Source organism: Scyliorhinus canicula, chromosome 6 (assembly GCF_902713615.1).
Source record: "Scyliorhinus canicula chromosome 6, sScyCan1.1, whole genome shotgun sequence".
Classification (NCBI taxonomy): Eukaryota; Metazoa; Chordata; class Chondrichthyes; order Carcharhiniformes; family Scyliorhinidae; genus Scyliorhinus; species Scyliorhinus canicula.
Window position 1 is genome coordinate 220,118,223 of NC_052151.1, and position 24,340 is coordinate 220,142,562.

The 24,340-nt window shown below is 49.7% G+C and overlaps 1 protein-coding gene across 1 annotated transcript; it reads right to left on the reverse strand.

The window, feature by feature from the left end:
* Window positions 1-4,804: 4,804 nt before the first annotated feature.
* On the reverse strand, window positions 4,805-24,124 carry LOC119968031 (E3 ubiquitin-protein ligase DTX4-like). Its single transcript, XM_038801135.1, has 5 exons — window positions 24,017-24,124; window positions 19,933-20,091; window positions 18,073-18,234; window positions 6,027-6,116; window positions 4,805-5,024 (listed from the first exon to the last, which is right to left on the reverse strand). Exons 1-5 carry the CDS (start codon window positions 24,122-24,124, stop codon window positions 4,806-4,808), a joined length of 738 nt encoding a protein of 245 aa, XP_038657063.1. The 3' UTR covers window position 4,805.
* Between the last annotated feature and the right edge of the window lie 216 nt (window positions 24,125-24,340).

Here is a 24,340-nt window from a genome sequence, read left to right on the forward strand (position 1 = left end):
AGAGAGAGTGGGGAAATCAGCCAGGATTCCTGCTCCTGATCACTGTCCAGTGATCCCTGGGTTAGAGAGAGAGAGGGGGGCAATCAGCCAGGGTTCCTGCTCCTGATCACTGTCCAGTGAACTCTGGGTTAGAGAGAGAGGGGAAATCAGCCAGGGTTCCTGCTCCTGATCACTGTCCAGTGAACCCTGGGTTAGAGAGAGAGAGGGGAAATCAGCCAGTGTTCCTGCTCCTGATCACTGTCCAGTGATCCCTGGGTTAGAGAGAGAGAGGAAATCAGCCAGGGTTCCTGCTCCTGATCACTGTCCAGTGATCCCTGGGTTAGAGAGAGAGGGGAAATCAGCCAGGGCTCCTGATCCTGATCACTGTCCAGTGATCCCTGGGTTAGAGAGAGAGAGGGGGGAAATCAGACAGGGTTCCTGCTCCTGATCACTGTCCAGTGATCCCTGGGTTAGAGAGAGAGAGGGGAAGTCAGACAGGGTTCCTGCTCCTGATCACTGTCCAGTGATCCCTGGGTTAGAGAGAGAGGGGAAGTCAGCCAGGGTTCCTGCTCCTGATCACTGTCCAGTGATCCCTGGGTTAGAGAGACGGGAAATCAGCCAGGGTTCCTGCTCCAGATCACTGTCCAGTGATCCCTGGGTTAGAGAGAGAGGGGGGAAATCAGCCAGGGTTCCTGCTCCTGATCACTGTCCAGTGATCCCTGGGTTAGAGAGAGAGAGGGGGGCAATCAGCCAGGGTTCCTGCTCCAGATCACTGTCCAGTGATCCCTGGGTTAGAGAGAGAGAGGGGGGCAATCAGCCAGGGTTCCTGCTCCTGATCACTGTCCAGTGATCCCGGGGTATTTAAAATTTTCAATCTGATCTGACGGCTAAAAATGAACAGAAATCTGTCAGATTTTTTTTAAAAAAACCCTCAAAATATTTGTTCAATTGATCTGCACACAAGTTGAGCTGGCCGAAAATATAAATTTGGATCTTTCATAGGACTTGCACCTTGCAATGAAATCAAATTTCCTGAACCCTATGAACTGACTTGGGGATGAAGGTAGTCAGAAAGGTTCGGGGTTAATGCAGACAGTGTTCCAACAGAGAGAGAGACACACAGACAGACAGAGAAAGTTCTCGCGCACACTCTCCCTCAATCATTGCTCACGCACCCTCCCTTCTCCCCCTTCCACTCCTTCATTCTTTCTGGGTTTCTGCCTCAAAACTCTCTCTCTCTCGCTGCCTTTGACTCCCACAGACACCCTCGCTCTGTGCCTTGCATTCCCTCATTCTGTCACTCACATTCTTCATTCTTTATCCACTGTCTCCCTCTCTCTCCCTTTAGCTCACTCTGCATCACTCTCTCGCCCACTCTCTCTTTCTCCCCCTACTTCCCCTCTCTCTATCCCACTCTCTCTCCCCTATTCTCTCTCTCCTATTTACCCTCTCTCTATCCCAATCTCTCTCTGCTATTTACCCTCTCTATCCCACTCCCCACTCATCCTCTCTCTACCCCAATCGCTCCAGCGCACTCTCTCTAACACACTCTCGCTCTCTCTAACACACTCGCGCTCTCTCTAACACACTCGTGCTCTCTCTAACACACTCTCGCTCTCTAACACACTCGTGCTCTCTCTCACACACTCTCGCTCTCTCTAACACACTCGCGCTCTCTCTAACACACTCTCGCTCTCTCTAACACACTCTCGCTCTCTAACACACTCGTGCTCTCTCTCACACACTCTCGCTCTCTCTAACACACTCTCGCTCTCTCTAACACACTCTCGCTCTCTAACACACTCCCGCTCTCTCTAACACACTCTCACTCTCTCTAACACACTCGCGCTCTCTCTAACACACTCGCGCTCTCTCTAACACACTCTCGCTCTCTAACACACTCTCGCTGTCTCTAACACACTCTCGCTCTCTAACACACTCGCGCACTCTCTAACACACTCTCACTCTCTCTAACACACTCTCACCCTCTCTAACACACTCCCGCTCTCTCTAACACACTCTCACCCTCTCTAACACAGTCTCGCTCTCTCTAACACACTCTCGCTCTCTCTAACACACTCTCGCTCTCTCTAACACACTCTCACCCTCTCTAACACACTCTCGCTCTCTCTAACACACTCCCGCTCTCTCTAACACACTCTCGCTCTCTCTAACACACTCTCACTCTCTCTAACACACTCCCGCTCTCTCTAACACACTCACGCTCTCTCTAACACACTCTCACTCTCTCTAACACACTCTCGCTCTCTCAAACACACTCTCGCTCTCTCTAACACACTCTCACCCTCTCTAACAGTCTCACTCTCTCTAACACACTCTCCCTCTCTCAAACACACTCGCGCACTCTCTAACACACTCTCACTCTCTCTAACACACTCTCACTCTCTCTAACACACTCTCCCTCTCTCAAACACACTCGCGCACTCTCTAACACACTCTCACTCTCTCTAACACACTCTCGCTCTCTCTAACACACTCTAAGACACTCTCGCTCTCTCTAACACACTCTCACCCTCTCTAACACACTCTCATTCTCTCTAACACACTCTCGCTCTCTCTAACACACACTCACTCTCTCTAACACACTCTCGCTCTCTCTAACACACTCTCGCTCTCTAACACACTCTCACTCTCTCTAACACACTCTCCCTCTCTCAAACACACTCTCACTCTCTAACACACTCTCACTCTCTCTAACACACTCTCACTCTCTCTAAGATACTCTCGCTCTCTCTAACACACTCTCACTCTCTAACACACTCTCACTCTCTCTAACACACTCTCACTCTCTCTAAGATACTCTCACTCTCTCTAACACACTCTCACTCTCTAACACATTCTCACTCTCTCTAACACACTCTCACTCTCTCTAAGATACTCTCACTCTCTCTAACACACTCTCACTCTCTCTAACACACTTTCACCCTCTCTAACACACTCTCACTCTCTCTAACACACTCCCGCTCTCTCTAACACACTCTCACCCTCTCTAACACAGTCTCGCTCTCTCTAACACACTCTCGCTCTCTCTAACACACTCTCGCTCTCTCTAACACACTCTCACCCTCTCTAACACACTCTCGCTCTCTCTAACACACTCCCGCTCTCTCTAACACACTCTCGCTCTCTCTAACACACTCTCACTCTCTCTAACACACTCCCGCTCTCTCTAACACACTCACGCTCTCTCTAACACACTCTCACTCTCTCTAACACACTCTCGCTCTCTCAAACACACTCTCGCTCTCTCTAACACACTCTCACCCTCTCTAACAGTCTCACTCTCTCTAACACACTCTCCCTCTCTCAAACACACTCGCGCACTCTCTAACACACTCTCACTCTCTCTAACACACTCTCACTCTCTCTAACACACTCTCCCTCTCTCAAACACACTCGCGCACTCTCTAACACACTCTCACTCTCTCTAACACACTCTCGCTCTCTCTAACACACTCTAAGACACTCTCGCTCTCTCTAACACACTCTCACCCTCTCTAACACACTCTCATTCTCTCTAACACACTCTCGCTCTCTCTAACACACACTCACTCTCTCTAACACACTCTCGCTCTCTCTAACACACTCTCGCTCTCTAACACACTCTCACTCTCTCTAACACACTCTCCCTCTCTCAAACACACTCTCACTCTCTAACACACTCTCACTCTCTCTAACACACTCTCACTCTCTCTAAGATACTCTCGCTCTCTCTAACACACTCTCACTCTCTAACACACTCTCACTCTCTCTAACACACTCTCACTCTCTCTAAGATACTCTCACTCTCTCTAACACACTCTCACTCTCTAACACATTCTCACTCTCTCTAACACACTCTCACTCTCTCTAAGATACTCTCACTCTCTCTAACACACTCTCACTCTCTCTAACACACTTTCACCCTCTCTAACACACTCTCACTCTCTCTAACACACTCTCACTCTCTCTAACACACTCTCGCTCTCTCTAACACACTCGCGCTCTCTCTAACCCACTCTCGCTCTCTCTAACACACTCGCGCTCTCTCTAACACACTCTCACTTTCTCTAACACACTCGCGCTCTCTCTAACTCGCTCTCTCTAACACACTCTCATTCTCTCTAACACACTCTCGCTCTCTCTAACACACACTCACTCTAACACACTCTCGCTCTCTCTAACACACTCTAAGACACTCTCGCTCTCTCTAACACACTCTCACTTTCTCTAACACACTCGCGCTCTCTCTAACTCGCTCTCTCTAACACACTCTCATTCTCTCTAACACACTCTCGCTCTCTCTAACACACTCGCGCTCTCTCTAACTCGCTCTCTCTAACACACTCTCATTCTCTCTAACACACTCTCGCTCTCTCTAACACACACTCACTCTAACACACTCTCGCTCTCTCTAACACACTCGCGCTCTCTCTAACTCGCTCTCTCTAACACACTCTCATTCTCTCTAACACACTCTCGCTCTCTCTAACACACACTCACTCTAACACACTCTCGCTCTCTCTAACACACACTCACTCTAACACACTCTCGCTCTCTCTAACACACTCGCGCTCTCTCTAACTCGCTCTCTCTAACACACTCTCATTCTCTCTAACACACTCTCGCTCTCTCTAACACACACTCACTCTAACACACTCTCGCTCTCTCTAACACACTCTAAGACACTCGCGCTCTCTCTAACACACTTTCACTCTCTCTAACCCCCCCCCCCCCCCCCCCCCCCCTCCTACACAGTACACAGTCACTCTCTCCCGCTCCTCTCTGTTGGTCCCCTGGGATTTCCTGCCCCTAGGGTGCTGTCCTCAGTCCTGGTCCTCAGCGATTCCCTGGGCCCTCAGCTCTGCCCACACATTCTCCAGGTAGTTGCAGTCGGGGTATCCATGGCCAGTCAGATTAGAGCCGAATTCTGTTTTGTGATGGATCTCGTTCCAGACCACAGTGTCGGACTCTCCTGTCGTACTGGACGTTCCGATAGCGAAGATCAACCTCCGGTCCCAGGCCACCAGCAGCAGCCTCAGCACCTAAATAGGAGAGGTTCAAAGGGCAAAGAGCAAAGGTGAAACCTAAAGTCAGAATTCCCACCAGTACCTCTACATCACCGTGACAGTGTCCCTCCACATTATACCCTAAACATCCAGCGCTCCCAGGACAAATACAGCACGGGGTTAGATACAGAGTAAAGCTCCCTCTACACTGTCCCCATCAAACACTCCCAGGACAGGTACAGCACTGGGTTAGATACAGAGTAAACCTCCCTCTACACTGTCCCCATCAAACACTCCCAGGACAGGTACAGCATGGGGTTAGATACAGTGTAGAGCTCCCTCTTCACTGTCCCCATCAAATACTCCCTGGACAGGTACAGCACGTGGTTAGATACAGAGTAAAGCTCCCTCTACACTGTCCCCATCAAACACTCCCAGGACAAGTATAGCACGGGGTTAGATACAGAGTAAAGCTCCCTCTACACTGTCCCCATCAAACACTCCCAGGACAGGTACAGCACGGAGTTAGATACAGAGTAAAGCTCCCTCCACACTGTCCCCATCAAACACTCCCAGGACAGGTACAGCACTGGGTTATATACAGAGTAAAGCTCCCTCTACACTGTCCCCATCAAACACTCCCAGGACCGATACAGCACGGGGTTAGATACAGAGTAAAGCTCCCTCTACACTGTCCCCATCAAACACTCCCAGGACTGGTACAACAGGGGGTTAGATACAGAGTAAAGCTCCTTCTACACTGTCCCCATCAAACACTCCCAGGGCAGGTACAGCACGGGGTTAGATACAGAGTAAAGCTCCCTCTACACTGTCCCCATCAAACACTCCCAGGACAGGTACAGCACGGGGTTAGATACAGAGTACAGCTCCCTCTACGTTACCCTGACAGTGTGTCCCCAACATTATACCCAGTGTCAGAACAGAGCACTCCCAGGACAGGTAACGCATGGGATAATATCTAGTAGAGCACTCCCTTCACATTCCCCTAACAATGTCATTGCGCATGGAGACACTCACCTCTCGGCCCCTCTCATTATCCGGCAAGTAACAATGTCGTGGGAATCCTCTGGCTGTGAATGTCATTCCAGGATTCGGGTGATCAGGATCCTAAGAGAGAGCGTTACAGTGAGGGTGTGTGGGGTATATCAGAGAGTTACAGTGAGGGTGTGGGGTAAATCAGTGTTACAGTGAGGGGTGTGGGGTATATCAGAGTGTTACAGTGAGGGTGTGGGGTAAATCAGTGTTACAGTGAGGGTGTGTGGGGTATAACAGAGAGTTACAGTGAGGGGTGTGGGGTATATCAGAGTGTTACAGTGAGGGTGTGTGGGGTATATCAGAGTGTTACAGTGAGGGGTGTGGGGTATGTCAGAGTGTTACAGTGAGGGATGTGGAGTATATCAGAGTGTTACAGTGAGGGTGTGTGGGGTATATCAGAGTGTTACAGTGAGGAGTGTGGGGTAAATCAGAGTGTTACAGTGAGGGTGTGGGGTAAATCAGTGTTACAGTGAGGGTGTGTGGGGTATATCAGAGTGTTACAGTGAGGGGTGTGGGGTATATCAGTGTTACAGTGAGGGGTGTGGGGTATATCAGTGTTACAGTGTGGGGTGTGGGGTATATCAGAGTGTTACTGTGAGGGGTGTGGGGTATATCAGAGTGTTACAGTGAGGGGTGTGGGGTATTGTTACAGTGAGGGGTATGGGGTATATCAGTGTTACAGTGAGGGCGTGTGGGGTATATCAGAGAGTTACAGTGAGGGTGTGTGGGGTATAGCAGTGTTACAGTGAGGGGTGTGGGGTATATCAGAGTGTTACAGTGAGGGTGTGGGGTAAATCAGTGTTACAGTGAGGGTGTGTGGGGTATATCAGTGTTACAGTGAGGGGTGTGTGGGGTATAACAGAGAGTTACAGTGAGGGTGTGTGGGGTATATCAGAGAGTTACAGTGAGGGGTGTGGGGTATGTCAGAGTGTTACAGTGAGGGGTGTGGGGTATATCAGTGTTACAGTGAGGGGTGTGGGGTATATCAGAGTGTTACAGTGAGGGGTGTGTGGGGTATAACAGAGTGTTACAGTGAGGGTGTGTGGGGTATATCAGAGAGTTACAGTGAGGGGTGTGGGGTATGTCAGAGTGTTACAGTGAGGGTGTGGGGTAAATCAGTGTTACAGTGAGGGGTGTGGGGTATGTCAGAGTGTTACAGTGAGGGGTGTGGGGTAAATCAGTGTTACAGTGAGGGGTGTGGGGTATAGCAGTGTTACAGTGAGGGGTGTGGGGTATATCAGAGTGTTACAGTGAGGGTGTGGGGTAAATCAGTGTTACAGTGAGGGTGTGTGGGGTATATCAGTGTTACAGTGAGGGGTGTGTGGGGTATAACAGAGAGTTACAGTGAGGGTGTGTGGGGTATATCAGAGAGTTACAGTGAGGGGTGTGGGGTATGTCAGAGTGTTACAGTGAGGGGTGTGGGGTATATCAGTGTTACAGTGAGGGGTGTGGGGTATATCAGAGTGTTACAGTGAGGGGTGTGTGGGGTATAACAGAGTGTTACAGTGAGGGTGTGTGGGGTATATCAGAGAGTTACAGTGAGGGGTGTGGGGTATGTCAGAGTGTTACAGTGAGGGTGTGGGGTAAATCAGTGTTACAGTGAGGGGTGTGGGGTATGTCAGAGTGTTACAGTGAGGGGTGTGGGGTAAATCAGTGTTACAGTGAGGGTGTGTGGGGTATATCAGTGTTACAGTGAGGGGTGTGGGGTATATCAGAGTGTTACAGTGAGGGGTGTGGGGTATATCAGTGTTACAGTGAGGGTGTGTGGATTATATCAGAGTGTTACAGTGAGGGGTGTGGGGTATATCAGAGTGTTACAGTGAGGGTGTGGGGTAAATCAGTGTTACAGTGAGGGGTGTGGGGTATGTCAGAGTGTTACAGTGAGGGGTGTGTGGGGTATATCAGAGAGTTACAGTGAGGGTGTGTGGGGTAAATCAGAGTGTTACAGTGAGGGGTGTGGGGTATATCAGTGTTACAGTGAGGGTGTGGGGTAAATCAGTGTTCCAGTGAGGGGTGTGGGGTATGTCAGAGTGTTACAGTGAGGGGTGTGGGGTATATCAGAGAGTTACAGTGAGGGGTGTGGGGTATGTCAGAGTGTTACAGTGAGGGTGTGTGGGGTATATCAGAGAGTTACAGTGAGGGGTGTGGGGTATATCAGAGAGTTACAGTGAGGGGTGTGGGGTATGTCAGAGTGTTACAGTGAGGGGTGTTGGGTATATCAGTGTTACAGTGAGGAGTGTGGGGTATATCAGTGTTACAGTGAGGGGTGTGGGTATATCAGAGTGTTACAGTGAGGGGTATATCAGTGTTACAGTGGGTGAGGGGTATATCAGTGTTACAGTGGGTGTGTGGTATATCAGTGTTACAGTGAGGGGTGTGGGGTATATCAGTGTTACAGTGGGTGTGGGGTATATCAGAGAGTTACAGTGAGGGTGTGGGGTAAATCAGTGTTACAGTGAGGGGTGTGGGGTATATCAGAGTGTTACAGTCAGGGGTGTGGGGTATATCAGTGTTACAGTGAGGGGTGTGGGGTATATCAGAGTGTTACAGTGAGGAATGTGGGTATATCAGAGTGTTACAGTGAGGGGTGTGGGGTATATCAGAGTGTTACAGTGAGGGGTGTGGGATATATCAGAGTGTTACAGTGAGGGGTGTGGGGTATATCAGAGTGTTACAGTGAGGGATGTGGGTATATCAGAGTGTTACAGTGTGGAGTATATCAGAGTGTTACTGTGAGGGGTGTGGGGTATATCAGAGTGTTACAGTGAGGGGTGTGGGGTATATCAGTGTTACAGTGAGGGGTATGGGGTATATCAGTGTTACAGTGAGGGTGTGTGGGGTATATCAGAGAGTTACAGTGAGGGTGTGGGGTAAATCAGTGTTACAGTGAGGGGTCTGGGGTATGTCAGAGTGTTACAGTGAGGGGTGTGGGGTATATCAGAGTGTTACAGTGAGGGGTGTGGGGTATATCAGTGTTACAGTGGGTGTGGGGTATATCAGTGTTACAGTGAGGGGTGTGGGGTATAACAGTGTTACAGTGAGGGGTGTGGGGTATATCAGAGAGTTACAGTGAGGGTGTGGGGTAAATCAGTATTACAGTGAGGGGTATGGGGTATATCAGAGTGTTACAGTGAGGGGTGTGGGGTATATCAGTGTTACAGTGAGGGGTGTGGGGTATATCAGAGTGTTACAGTGAGGGGTGTGGGGTATATTCGAGTGTTACAGTGAGGGGTGTGGGGTATTTCAGTGTTACAGCGAGGGGTGTGAAGAATATCAGAGTGTTACAGTGAGGGGTGTGGGGTATATCAGAGTGTTACAGTGAGGGGTGTGGGGTATTTCAGTGTTACAGTGAGGGGTGTGAAGAATATCAGAGTGTTACAGTGAGGGGTGTGGGGTATATCAGTGTTGCAGTGAGGGGTGTGGGGTATATCAGAGTGTTACAGTGAGGGGTGTGGGATATATCAGAGTGTTACAGTGAGGGGTGTGGGGTATATCAGAGTGTTACAGTGAGGGGTGTGGGTATATCAGAGTGTTACAGTGAGGGGTGTGGGGTATATTCGAGTGTTACAGTGAGGGGTGTGGGGTATTTCAGTGTTACAGTGAGGGGTGTGGGGTATATCAGAGTGTTACAGTGAGGGGTGTGGGATATATCAGAGTGTTACAGTGAGGGGTGTGGGGTATATCAGAGCGTTACAGTGAGGGGTGTGGGTATATCAGAGTGTTACAGTGTGGAGTATATCAGAGTGTTACAGTGAGGGGTGTGGGGTATATCAGAGAGTTACAGTGAGGGGTGTGGAGTATATCAGAGTGTTACAGTGAGGGGTGTGGGATATATCAGTGTTACAGTGAGGGGTGTGGGGTAAATCAGTGTTACAGTGAGGGGTGTGGGGTATATCAGTGTTACAGTGAGGGGCGTGGGGTATATCAGAGTGTTACAGTGAGGGGTGTGGGGTATATCAGAGTGTTACAGTGAGGGGTGTGGGGTATATCAGAGTGTTACAGTGAGGGTGTGTGGAGTATATCAGAGTGTTACAGTGAGGGTGTGTGGATTATATCAGAGTGTTACAGTGAGGGGTGTGGGGTATATCAGAGTGTTACAGTGAGGGGTGTGGGGTATATCGGTGTTACGGTGAGGGGTGTGGGGTATATCAGTGTTACAGTGAGGGGTGTGGGGTATATCAGAGTGTTACAGTGAGGGGTGTGGGGTATATCAGAGTGTTACAGTGAGGGTGTGTGGATTATATCAGAGTGTTACAGTGAGGGGTGTGGGGTATATCAGAGTGTTACAGTGAGGGGTGTGGGGTATATCGGTGTTACGGTGAGGGGTGTGGGGTATATCAGTGTTACAGTGAGGGGTGTGGGGTATATCAGAGTGTTACAGTGAGGGGTGTGGGGTATATCAGAGTGTTACAGTGAGGGGTATGGGGTGTATCTGTGTTACAGTGAGGGGTGTGGGGTATATCAGTGTTACAGTGAGGGGTGTGGGGTATATCAGTGTTACAGTGAGGGTGTGGGGTAAATCAGTGTTACAGTGAGGGGTGTGGGGTATATCAGTGTTACAGTGAGGGGTGTGGGGTATATCAGAGTGTTACAGTGAGGGGTGTGGCGTATATCAGAGTGTTACAGTGAGGGGTGTGGGGTATATCAGTGTTACAGTGAGGGGTCTGGGGTATATCAGTGTTCCAGTGTGGGGTATATCAGATTGTTACAGTGACGGGTGTGGGGTATATCAGAGTGTTACAGTGAGGGGTGTATCAGAGTGTTACAGTAAGGGGTGTGGCATATATCAGTGTTACAGTGAGGGGTGTGGGGTATGTCAGAGTGTTAGTGTGGGGTGTGGGGTATATCAGAGTGTTACAGTGAGGGGTGTGGGGTATATCAGTGTTACAGTGAGGGGTGTGGGGTATATCAGTGTTACAGTGTGGGGTATGTCAGAGAGTTACAGTGAGGGGTGTGGGATATATCAGAGTGTTACAGTGAGGGTGTGTGGATTATATCAGAGTGTTACAGTGAGGGGTGTGGGGTATATCAGAGTGTTACAGTGAGGGGTGTGGGGTATATCAGTGTTACGGTGAGGGGTGTGGGGTATATCAGTGTTACAGTGAGGGGTGTGGGGTAAATCAGTGTTACAGTGAGGGGTGTGGGGTATATCAGTGTTACAGTGAGGGGTGTGGGGTATATCAGAGTGTAACAGTGAGGGGCGTGGGGTATATCAGAGTGTTACAGTGAGGGGTGTGGGGTATATCAGAGTGTTACAGAGAGGGGTGTGGGGTATGTCAGTGTTACAGTGAGGGGTCTGGGGTATATCAGTGTTACAGTGTGGGGTATATCAGATTGTTACAGTGACGGGTGTGGGGTATATCAGAGTGTTACAGTGAGGGGTGTATCAGAGTGTTACAGTGTGGGGTATGTCAGAGAGTTACAGTGAGGGGTGTGGGATATATCAGTGTTACAGTGAGGGGTGTGGGAGATATCAGAGTGTTACAGTGAGGGGTGTGGGGTATATCAGTGTTACAGTGAGGGGTGTGGGGTATATCAGTGTTACAGTGAGGGGTGTGGGGTATGTCAGAGTGTTACAGTGAGGGGTGTGGGGTATATCAGTGTTACAGTGCGGGGTGTGGGGTATGTCAGAGTGTTACAGTGAGGGGTGTGGGGTATATCAGAGAGTTACAGTGAGGGGTGTGGAGTATATCAGACTGCTACAGTGAGGGGTGTGGAGTATATCAGACTGTTACAGTGAGGGGAGTGGGGTATATCAGAATGTTACAGTGAGGGGTGTGGGGTATATCAGAGTGTTACAGTGAGGGGTGTGGGGTATGTGTTACAGTGTTGGGTAGGTGTCTGTTGTTGGTGTGTATAATGTATATGAGACAGTGGTCTATGTATATCAGACAGTGGTCTATGAATATGTGACAGTGGACTATGTAAATGAGGCAGTGGTCTATGTATATCAGACAGTGGTCTATGAATATGTGACAGTGGACTATGTATATGAGGCAGTGGACTATGTATATGAGGCAGTGGACTATGTATATGAGACAGTGGACTATGAATATGAGACAGTGGTCTATGTATATGAGACAGTGGTCTATGTATATGAGGCAGTGGACTATGTAAATGAGGCAGTGGTCTATGTATATGAGACAGCTATCTATGTATATGAGGCAGTGGACTATGTATATGAGACAGCGGTCTATGTACATGAGGCAGTGGTCTATGTACATGAGGCAGTGGACTATGTATATGAGGCAGTGGACTAGGTATATAAGGCAGTGGACTATGTATATGAGACAGTGGTCTATGTATATGAGGCAGTGGACTATGTATATGAGGCAGTGGACTATGTATATGAGGCAGTGGACTATGTATATGAGACAGTGGACTATGTATATGAGGCAGTGGTCTATGTATATAAGGCAGTGGACTATGTATATGAGACAGTGGTCTATGTATATGAGACAGTTGTCTATGTATATGAGACAGTGGTCTATGTATATGAGGCAGTGGACTATGTAAATGAGACAGTGGTCTATGTATATGAGGCAGCGGTCTATGTATATGAGGCAGTGGACTATGTATATGAGACAGTGGTCTATGTATATAACGCAGTGGACTATGTATATGAGACAGTGGTCTATGTATATGAGACAGTGGTCTATGTATATGAGGCAGTGGACTATGTATTTGAGGCAGTGGTCTATGTATATGAGGCAGTGGACTATGTATATGAGGCAGTGGACGATGTATATGAGGCAGTGGACTATGTATTTGAGGCAGTGGTCTATGTATATGAGGCAGTGGACTATGTATATGAGGCAGTGGACTATGTATATGAGACAGTGGACTATGTATATGAGGCAGTGGTCTATGTATATAACGCAGTGGACTATGTATATGAGACAGTGGTCTATGTATATGAGGCAGCGGTCTATGTATATGAGGCAGTGGTCTATGTATATGAGCCAGTGGTCTATGTATATGAGACAGCGGTCTATGTATATGAGGCAGTGGACTTTTTTCATGAGGCAGTGGTCTATGTATATGAGGCAGTGGACTATGTATATGAGGCAGTGGTCTATGTATATGTGACAGTGGACTATATATGAGACAGTGGACTATGTATATGAGGCAGTGGACTATGTATATGAGGCTGTGGACTATGTATATGACGCAGTGCATTATGTATATGAGACAGTGGTCTATGTATATGAGACAGTGGACTATGTATATGAGGCAGCGGTCTATGTATATGAGACAGTGGACTATGTATATGAGACAGTGGACTATGTATTTGAGGCTGTGGACAATGTATATGAGGCAGTGGACTATGTATATGAGGCAGTTGGCTATGTATATGAGGCAGTGGACAATGTATATGAGACAGTGGACTATGTATATGAGACAGCGGTCTATGTATATGAGACAGTGGACTATGTATATGTGACAGTGGACTATGTATATGAGACAGTGGACTATGTATATGAGGCTGTGGACAATGTATATGAGGCAGTGGTCTATGTATATGAGACAGCGGTCTATGTATATGAGGCAGTGGACTATGTATATGAGGCAGTGGACTATGTATATGAGACAGCGGTCTATGTAGATGAGACAGCGGTCTATGTATATGAGACAGTGGACTATGTATATGAGACAGTGGACTATGTATATGAGACATTGGACTATGTATATGAGGCAGTGGACTATGTATATGAGGCAGCGGACTATGTATATGAGTCAGTGGTCTATGTATATGAGACAGTGGTCTATGTAATGAGACAGTGGTCTATGTATATGAGACAGTGGACTATGTATAGGAGACAGCGGTCTATGTAAATGAGACAGTGGTCTATGTATATGAGACAGTGGTCTATGTATATGAGACAGTGGTCTATGTATATGAGACAGCGGTCTATGTATATGAGGCAGCGGTCTATGTATTTGAGGCAGTGGTCTATGTATATGAGACAGTGGACTATGTATATGAGACAGTGGTCTATGTATATGAGGCAGTGGACTATGTAAATGAGACAGTGGTCTATGTATATGAGGCAGCGGTCTATGTATATGAGGCAGTGGACTATGTATATGAGACAGTGGTCTATGTATATAACGCAGTGGACTATGTATATGAGACAGTGGTCTATGTATATGAGGCAGTGGTCTGTGTATATGAGACAGTGGTCTATGTATTTGAGGCAGTGGTCTATGTATATGAGGCAGTGGACTATGTATATGAGGCAGTGGACTATGTATTTGAGGCAGTGGTCTATGTATATGAGGCAGTGGACTATGTATATGAGGCAGTGGACTATGTATATGAGACAGTGGACTATGTATATGAGGCAGTGGTCTATGTATATAACGCAGTGGACTATGTATATGAGACAGTGGTCTATGTATATGAGGCAGCGGTCTATGTATATGAGGCAGTGGTCTATGTATATGAGCCAGTGGTCTATGTATATGAGACAGCGGTCTATGTATATGAGGCAGTGGACTATGTACATGAGGCAGTGGTCTATGTATACGAGGCAGTGGACTATGTATATGAGGCAGTGGTCATATGTGACAGTGGACTATATATGAGACAGTGGACTATGTATATGAGGCAGTGGACTATGTATATGAGGCTGTGGACTATGTATATGACGCAGTGGACTATGTATATGAGACAGTGGTCTATGTATATGAGACAGTGGACTATGTATATGAGGCAGCGGTCTATGTATATGAGGCTGTGGACTATGTATATGACGCAGTGGACTATGTATATGAGACAGTGGTCTATGTATATGAGACAGTGGACTATGTATATGAGGCAGCGGTCTATGTATATGAGACAGTGGACTATGTATATGAGACAGTGGACTATGTATTTGAGGCTGTGGACAATGTATATGAGGCAGTGGACTATGTATATGAGGCAGTTGGCTATGTATATGAGGCAGTGGACAATGTATATGAGACAGTGGACTATGTATATGAGACAGCGGTCTATGTATATGAGACAGTGGACTATGTATATGTGACAGTGGACTATGTATATGAGACAGTGGACTATGTATATGAGGCTGTGGACAATGTATATGAGGCAGTGGTCTATGTATATGAGACAGCGGTCTATGTATATGAGGCAGTGGACTATGTATATGAGGCAGTGGACTATGTATATGAGACAGCGGTCTATGTAGATGAGACAGCGGTCTATGTATATGAGACAGTGGACTATGTATATGAGACAGTGGACTATGTATATGAGACATTGGACTATGTATATGAGGCAGTGGACTATGTATATGAGGCAGCGGACTATGTATATGAGTCAGTGGTCTATGTATATGAGACAGTGGTCTATGTATATGAGACAGTGGTCTATGTATATGAGACAGTGGACTATGTATAGGAGACAGCGGTCTATGTATATGAGACAGTGGTCTATGTATATGAGACAGTGGTCTATGTATATGAGACAGTGGTCTATGTATATGAGACAGCGGTCTATGTATATGAGGCAGTGGTCTATGTATTTGAGGCAGTGGTCTATGTATATGAGACAGTGGACTATGTATATGAGGCAGCGGTCTATGTATATGAGACAGCGGTCTATGTATATGAGACAGTGGACTATGTATATGAGGCAGTGGTCTATGTATATGAGGCAGTGGACTATGTATTTGAGACAGCGGTCTATGTATATGAGGCAGTGGACTATGTATATGCGACAGTGGTCTATGTATATGAGGCAGTGGACTATGTATATGAGACAGTGGACTATGTATATGAGGCAGTGGACTATGTATATGAGACAGTGGACTATGCATATGAGGCAGTGGTCTCTGTATATGAGACAGGTGGACTATGTATATGAGACAGTGGACTATGTATATGAGGCTGTGGACTATGTATATGAGGCTGTGGACTATGTATATGAGGCAGTGGACTATGTATATGAGACAGCGGTCTATGTATATGAGACAGTGGACTATGTATATGAGACAGCGGACTATGTATATGAGACAGCGGTCTATGTATATGAGACAGCGGACTATGTATATGAGGCAGTGGTCTATGTATATGAGGCAGTTGGCTATGTATATGAGACAGTGGACTATGTATATGAGGCAGTGGACTATGTATATGAGGCTGTGGACTATGTATATGAGTCAGTGGTCTATGTATATGAGACAGTGGACTATGTATATGAGGCAGTGGACTATGTATATGAGACAGTGAACTATGTATATGAGGCAGTGGACCGTGTGTATATGAGGCAGTGGACTATGTATATGAGGCAGTGGTCTATGTATATGAGACAGTGGTCTATGTATATGAGGCAGTGGACTATGTATATGAGACAGTGGACTATGTATATGAGGCAGCGGACTATGTATATGAGACAGTGCTCTATGTATATGAGGCAGTGGACAATGTATATGAGGCAGTGGACAATGTATATGACGCAGTGGACCATGTATATGAGGCAGTGGACTATGTATATGAGACAGTGGTCTATGTATATGAGACAGTGGTCTATGTATATGAGGCAGTGGTCTATGTATATGAGGCAGTGGTCTATGTATATGAGGCAGTGGACTATGTATATGAGACAGTGGACTATGTATATGAGGCAGTGGACTATGTATATGAGACAGTGGACTATGTATATGAGGCAGTGGTCTATGTATATGAGGCAGCGGTCTATGTATATGAGGCAGCGGTCTATGTATATGAGGCAGCGGAGAATGAATATGAGACAGCGGACTATGTATATGAGACAGCGGACTATGTATATGAGACAGCGGACTATGTATATGAGACAGTGGTCTATGTATATGAGGCAGTGGACTATGTATATGAGGCAGCGGACTATGTATATGAGACAGCAGACTATGTATATGAGACAGCGGACTATGTATATGAGACAGTGGACTATGTATATGAGACAGTGGTCTATGTATATGAGACAGTGGACTATGTATATGAGACAGTGGACTATGTATATGAGACAGTGGTCTATGTATATGAGGCAGTGGACTACGTATATGAGGCAGTGGACTATGTATATGAGACAGTGGACTATGTATATGAGGCAGTGGACTATGTATATGAGACAGCGTCTATGTATATGAGGCAGTGGACTATGTATATGAGACAGTGGTCTATGTATATGAGACAGCGGTCTATGTATATGAGGCAGTGGACTATGTATATGAGACTGTGAACTATGTATATGAGGCAGTGGTCTATGTATATGAGACAGCAGTCTATGTATATGAGACAGCGGACTATGTATATGAGACGGTGGACTATGTATATGAGACAGTGGACTATGTATATGAGGCAGTTGGCTATGTATATGAGGCAGTGGACTATGTATATGAGGCAGTGGTCTATGTATATGAGGCAGTGGACTATGTATATGAGGCAGTGGACTATGTATATGAGACAGTGATCAATGTATATGAGGCAGTGGTCTATGTATATGAGCCAGTGGACTATGTATATGACGCAGTGGACTATGTATATGACGCAGTGGACTATGTATATGAGACAGGGGACTATGTATATGAGACAGCGGTCTATGTATATGAGACAGCGGTCTATGTATATGAGACAGTGGTCTATGTATATGAGGCAGTGGACTATGTATATGAGGCAGTGGACTATGTATATGAGGCAGTTGGCTATGTATATGAGGCAGTGGACTATGTATATGAGGCAGTGGACTATGTATATGAGGCAGTGGTCTATGTATATGAGACAGTGGACTATGTATATGAGACGGCGGTCTATGTATATGAGACAGTGGACTATGTATATGAGGCAGTGGTCTATGTATATGAGACAGCGGTCTATGTATATGAGGCAGTGGACTATGTATATGAGGCAGTGGACTATGTATATGAGACAGCGGTCTATGTATATGAGGCAGTGGACTATGTATATGAGGCAGTGGACTATGTATATGAGGCAGTGGACTATCCTGCGTTGTGTTATATTTGAAGGTCTGCAGCTACACACGTACCTGGATTCCAGGGGGAATGTTGTAGATGATACGAATGGTCTTCGTGTTGGGAAATCCAGGAAGTGAGTGAGGAATGGTGTGATATTCCATTTTCCCTGGTGGCTGAGTCCCAGTCTTCACTCCATATATTGTCTTACAGGAGGGACACTGCAGGCTGCCATCCTGAAAGAGAAAGATCTGGCTGAAGCTCTGTATCTAACCCTGTGCTGTACCTGTCCCCGTGCTGTACCTGTCCCCGTGCTGTGCCTGTCCCCGTGCTGTGCCTGTCCCCGTGCTGTGCCTGTCCCCGTGCTGTACCTGTCCCCGTGCTGTACCTGTCCCCGTGCTGTACCTGTCCCCATGCTGTACCTGTCCCCGTGCTGTACCTGTCCCCGCGCTGTACCTGTCCCCGTACTGTACCTGTCCCCGTGCTGTACCTGTCCCCGTGCTGTACCTGTCCCCGTGCTGTACCTGTCCCAGTGCTGTACCTGTCCCCGCGCTGTACCTGTCCCCGCGCTGTACCTGTCCCCGTGCTGTACCTGTCCCCGTGCTGTGCCTGTCCCCGTGCTGTGCCTGTCCCCGTGCTGTACCTGTCCCCGTGCTGTGCCTGTCCCTGTGCTGTATCTAACCCCGTGCTGTACCTGTCCTGGGAGTGTTTGATGGGGACAGTGTAGAGGGAGCTTTACTCTGTATCTAACCCCGTGCTGTACCTGTCCTGGGAGTGTTTGATGGGGACAGTGTAGAGGGAGCTTTACTCTGTATCTAACCCCGTGCTGTACCTGTCCTGGGAGTGTTTGATGGGGACAGTGTAGAGGGAGCGTTACTCTGTATCTAACCCCGTGCTGTACCTGTCCTGGGAGTGTTTGATGGGGACAGTGTAGATGGAGCTTTACTCTGTATCTAACCCCGTGCTGTACCTGTCCTGGGAGTGGTTGATGGGGACAGTGTAGAGGGAGCTTTACTCTGTATCTAACCCCGTGCTGTACCTGTCCTGGGAGTGTTTGATGGGGACAGTGTAGAGGGAGCTTTACTCTGTATCTAACCCCGTGCTGTACCTGTCCTGGGAGGGTTTGATGGGGACAGTGTAGAGGGAGCTTTACTCTGTATCTAACTCCGTGCTGCACCTGTCCTGGGAGTGTTTGATGCGGACAGTGTAGAGGGAGCTTTACTCTGTATCTAACCCCGTGCTGTACCTGTCCTGGGAGTGTTTGATGGGGACAGTGTAGAGGGAGCTTTACTCTGTATCTAACTCCGCGCTGTACCTGCCCTGGGAGTGTTTGATGGGGACAGTGTCGAGGGAGCTTTACTCTGTATCTAACTCCGCGCTGTACCTGTCCTGGGAGTGTTTGATAGGGACAGTGTAGAGGGAGCTTTGCTCTGTATCTAACCCGGTGCTGTACCTGTCCTGGGAGTGTTTGATGGGGACAGTGTAGAGGGAGCTTTACTCTGTATCTAACTCCGTGCTGTACCTGTCCTGGGAGTGTTTGATGGGGACAGTGTAGAGGGAGCTTTACTCTGTATCTAACCCCGTGCTGTACCTGTCCTGGGAGGGTTTGATGGGGACAGTGTAGAGGGAGCTTTACCCTGTATCTAATCCCGTGCTGTACCTGTCCTGGGAGTGTTTGATGGGGACAGTGTAGAGGGGGCTTTACTCTGTATCTAACCCCCTGCTGTACCTGTCCTGGGAGTGTTTGATGGGGACAGTGTGGAGGGAGCTTTACTCTGTATCTAACCCCCTGCTGTACCTGTCCTGGGAGTGTTTGATGGGGACAGTGTAGAGGGGGGCTTTACTCTGTATCTAACCCCGTGCTGCCCTGGGAGTGTTTGACGGGGACAGTAAGTACGGAATCAGAATCGGGAGTCAGTGTCAGGGTTCCTTACCTTGTTCCCAGTATTGTACATGGCGACTAAACAGAGCACGTGCAAACTGTGTCCGCACTTGGAAAGTTTTCCCACTAAATCGGGTTTGACGATGGGCTGGATGGGAGTCCCCTTGTAACCAGAGGGGGCGCTCAATCTTTCCATACAGATCGTACAGTCCTGGGCAGAGCGAGAAACAAAACCAGGCAGCCTGTTAGACCTTTATTGAGGGGATACAGTACCCAACCCCCAGACAGCGCAGGCACAGAGGGGGGCGCGCAGGCACACAGGGGAATGGGCAGGCACACAGGGGGGGGGCGCAGGCACAGAGGGGGGGGGGGGCGCAGGCACACAGGGGAATGGGCACACAGGGGAATGGGCACACAGGGGAATGGGCACACAGGGGAATGGGCAGACACACAGGGGAATGGGCAGACAGGGGAATGGGCAGACACACAGGGGAATGGGCAGGCACACAGGGGAATGGGCACACAGGGGAATGGGCAGACAGGGGAATGGGCAGACAGGGGAATGGGCAGACACACAGGGGAATGGGCAGACAGGGGAATGGGCAGACACACAGGGGAATGGGCAGACAGGGGAATGGGCACACAGGGGAATGGGCAGTCAGGAGAATGGGCACACAGGGGAATGGGCAGACAGGGGAATGGGCACACAGGGGAATGGGCAGACAGGGGAATGGGCAGACAGGGGAATGGGCACACAGGGGAATGGGCAGACACACAGGGGAATGGGCAGACAGGGGAATGGGCACACAGGGGAATGGGCACACAGGGGAATGGGCACACAGGGGAATGGGCACACAGGGGAATGGGCAGACAGGGGAATGGGCACACAGGGGAATGGGCAGACACACAGGGGAATGGGCACACAGGGGAATGGGCACACAGGGGAATGGGCACACAGGGGAATGGGCAGACAGGGGAATGGGCAGACAGGGGAATGGGCAGACAGGGGAATGGGCAGACAGGGGAATGGGCAGACAGGGGAATGGGCAGACAGGGGAATGGGCAGACAGGGGAATGGGCAGACAGGGGAATGGGCAGACACACAGGGGAATGGGCAGACACACAGGGGAATGGGCAGACACACAGGGGAATGGGCAGACACACAGGGGAATGGGCAGACACACAGGGGAATGGGCAGGCACACAGGGGAATGGGCAGGCACACAGGGGAATGGGCAGGCACACAGGGGAATGGGCAGACACACAGGGGAATGGGCACACAGGGGGATGGGCAGACAGGGGAATGGGCAGACAGGGGAATGGGCAGACAGGGGAATGGGCAGGCACACAGGGGAATGGGCACACAGGGGAATGGGCACACAGGGGAATTGGCAGGCACACAGGGGAATGGGCAGACAGGGGAATGGGCAGACACACAGGGGAATGGGCACACAGGGGAATGGGCAGACACACAGGGGAATGGGCACACAGGGGAATGGGCAGACACACAGGGGAATGGGCAGGCACACAGGGGAATGGGCAGACAGGGGAATGGGCAGACACACAGGGGAATGGGCACACAGGGGAATGGGCAGACAGGGGAATGGGCAGACACACAGGGGAATGGGCACACACACAGGGGAACGGGCAGGCACACAGGGGAATGGGCACACAGGGGAATGGGCACACAGGGGAATGGGCAGGCACACAGGGGAATGGGCACACAGGGGAATGGGCAGGCACACAGGGGAATGGGCACACAGGGGAATGGGCAGGCACACAGGGGAATGGGCAGACACACAGGGGAATGGGCAGACACACAGGGGAATGGGCAGACACACAGGGGAATGGGCACACAGGGGAATGGGCACACAGGGGAATGGGCACACAGGGGAATGGGCAGACACACAGGGGAATGGGCACACAGGGGAACGGGCACACAGGGGAATGGGCAGACAGGGGAATGGGCAGGCACACAGGGGAATGGGCAGACACACAGGGGAATGGGCACACAGGGGAATGGGCACACAGGGGAATAGGCACACAGGGGAATGGGCACACAGGGGAACGGGCACACAGGGGAACGGGCACACAGGGGAACGGGCACACAGGGGAACGGGCACACAGGGGAACGGGCACACAGGGGAACGGGCAGACAGGGGAACGGGCAGACACACAGGGGAATGGGCAGACACACAGGGGAATGGGCAGGCAGACAGGGGAATGGGCACACGGGGAATGGGCACACAGGGGAACGGGCAGACAGGGGAATGGGCACACAGGGGAATGGGCACACAGGGGAATGGGCAGGCACACAGGGGAATGGGCACACAGGGGAATGGGCACACACACAGGGAAATGGGTAGGCACACAGGGGAATGGGCAGACACACAGGGGAATGGGCAGGCACACAGGGGAATGGGCAGACAGGGGAATGGGCACACAGGGGAATGGGCAGGCACACAGGGGAATGGGCAGGCACACAGGGGAATGGGCAGGCACACAGGGGAATGGGCACACACACAGGGGAATGGGCAGACAGGGGAACGGGCTGACACACAGGGGAATGGGCACACAGGGGAATGGGCAGACACACAGGGGAATGGGCAGACAGGGGAACGGGTAGACACACAGGGGAATGGGCACACAGGGGAATGGGCAGACACACAGGGGAATGGGCAGACAGGGGAACGGGCAGACACACAGGGGAATGGGCAGACAGGGGAATGGGCACACAGGGGAATGGGCACACAGGGGAATGGGCACACAGGGGAATGGGCACACAGGGGAATGGGCAGACACACAGGGGAATGGGCACACAGGGGAATGGGCAGGCACACAGGGGAATGGGCACACAGGGGAATGGGCAGACACACAGGGGAATGGGCAGACAGGGGAATGGGCAGACAGGGGAATAGGCACACAGGGGAATGGGCAGACACACAGGGGAATGGGCACACAGGGGAATGGGCAGGCACACAGGGGAATGGGCACACAGGGGAATGGGCAGGCACACAGGGGAATGGGCAGACAGGGGAATGGGCAGACACACAGGGGAATGGGCACACAGGGGAATGGGCAGACAGGGGAATGGGCAGACAGGGGAATAGGCAGGCACACAGGGGAATGGGCAGACAGGGGAATGGGCAGACAGGGGAATAGGCAGGCACACAGGGGAATGGGCAGATAGGGGAACGGGCAGGCACACAGGGGAATGGGCACACAGGGGAATGGGCAGACAGGGGAACGGGCAGACAGGGGAATGACATGCCAACAGCAGAGGGCGATGGTGACACACGTCATCGTTTTCACAACATATCCAACAGGCCACTGGATCCAAGCTGGTGCTCCACACATACCTCCTCCAACACCCTCCAATCTCACCCCGTCTCCTTCTGTCCCTCTCTCCTTCATCTGTTTACCCCTTACATACATCCACAGAACTCACTCGACCACTCCACATTCTCATCGCTCCCTGGGGACAGATTTCCTTCCTGAATTTCCCATTGGATCTATTAGTGATTATCGTACAGTAGGGACATCTTCTGCTCCACCCCCCCTGCCAGGAGAAATCTGAGACAGCACTGTAAAATATCAGAGGGTCAGTACTGAGGGAGTGCTGCACTGTCAGAGGGTCAGTACTGAGGGAGTGCTGCACTGTCAGAGGGTCAGTACTGAGGGAGAGCCGCACTGTCAGAGAGTCAGTACTGAGGGAGTGCTGCACTGTCAGAGGGTCAGTACTGAGGGAGTGCTGCACTGTCAGACGGTCAGTACTGAGGGAGTGCTGCACTGTCAGAGGGTCAGTACTGAGGGAGTGCTGCACTGTCATATTCTGTAGACTGATAAAGTGAATGATGAAGTACAGAACATATCGTTTAAAATAATGGATTGTAGAACTGTGTGGTTAAATAAGTAGCATAAATAAAATAAATTATCGTGGAACTTCTGCAAATATATCTCCCAGGACGGCCAACTCCAGATCAGATGGTGACGTGATGGGTTTGCAATGCCACCTAATGGTTGTGTACAAACTGACATTATACATCTGATCGTACACTCATTCCCATTCCCATCAAACTGATAGTGGCTCCATGTTGGCCCCATGAGGAACATCCTGGTCCAGGGTCTGGCACTCACCTCTTCCAGAGGGTTCCGCACCTTTTCCAGGTATTTCCGCACAACTTCTTCAGGACTTTTCCCATTGAGCACATATGAACACTGCCCTGTCAAAAAGAGGTAAATCATTCAACAGGGAGCGATATCGGGTGGAAGGAAGGAAGGGAGAGGTATAGAGAGAGAGAGAGAGACAGAGAGGGACAGAGAGAGGGGGAGAGAGAGGGGGAGAGGGAGAGACAGAGAGAGGGAGAGGGAGAGAGAGAGGGAGAGAGCGACAGAGAGAGACAGAGAGGGGAGAGACGGAGAGACAGAGAGAGAGAGAGACAGAGAGAGAGAGACAGAGAG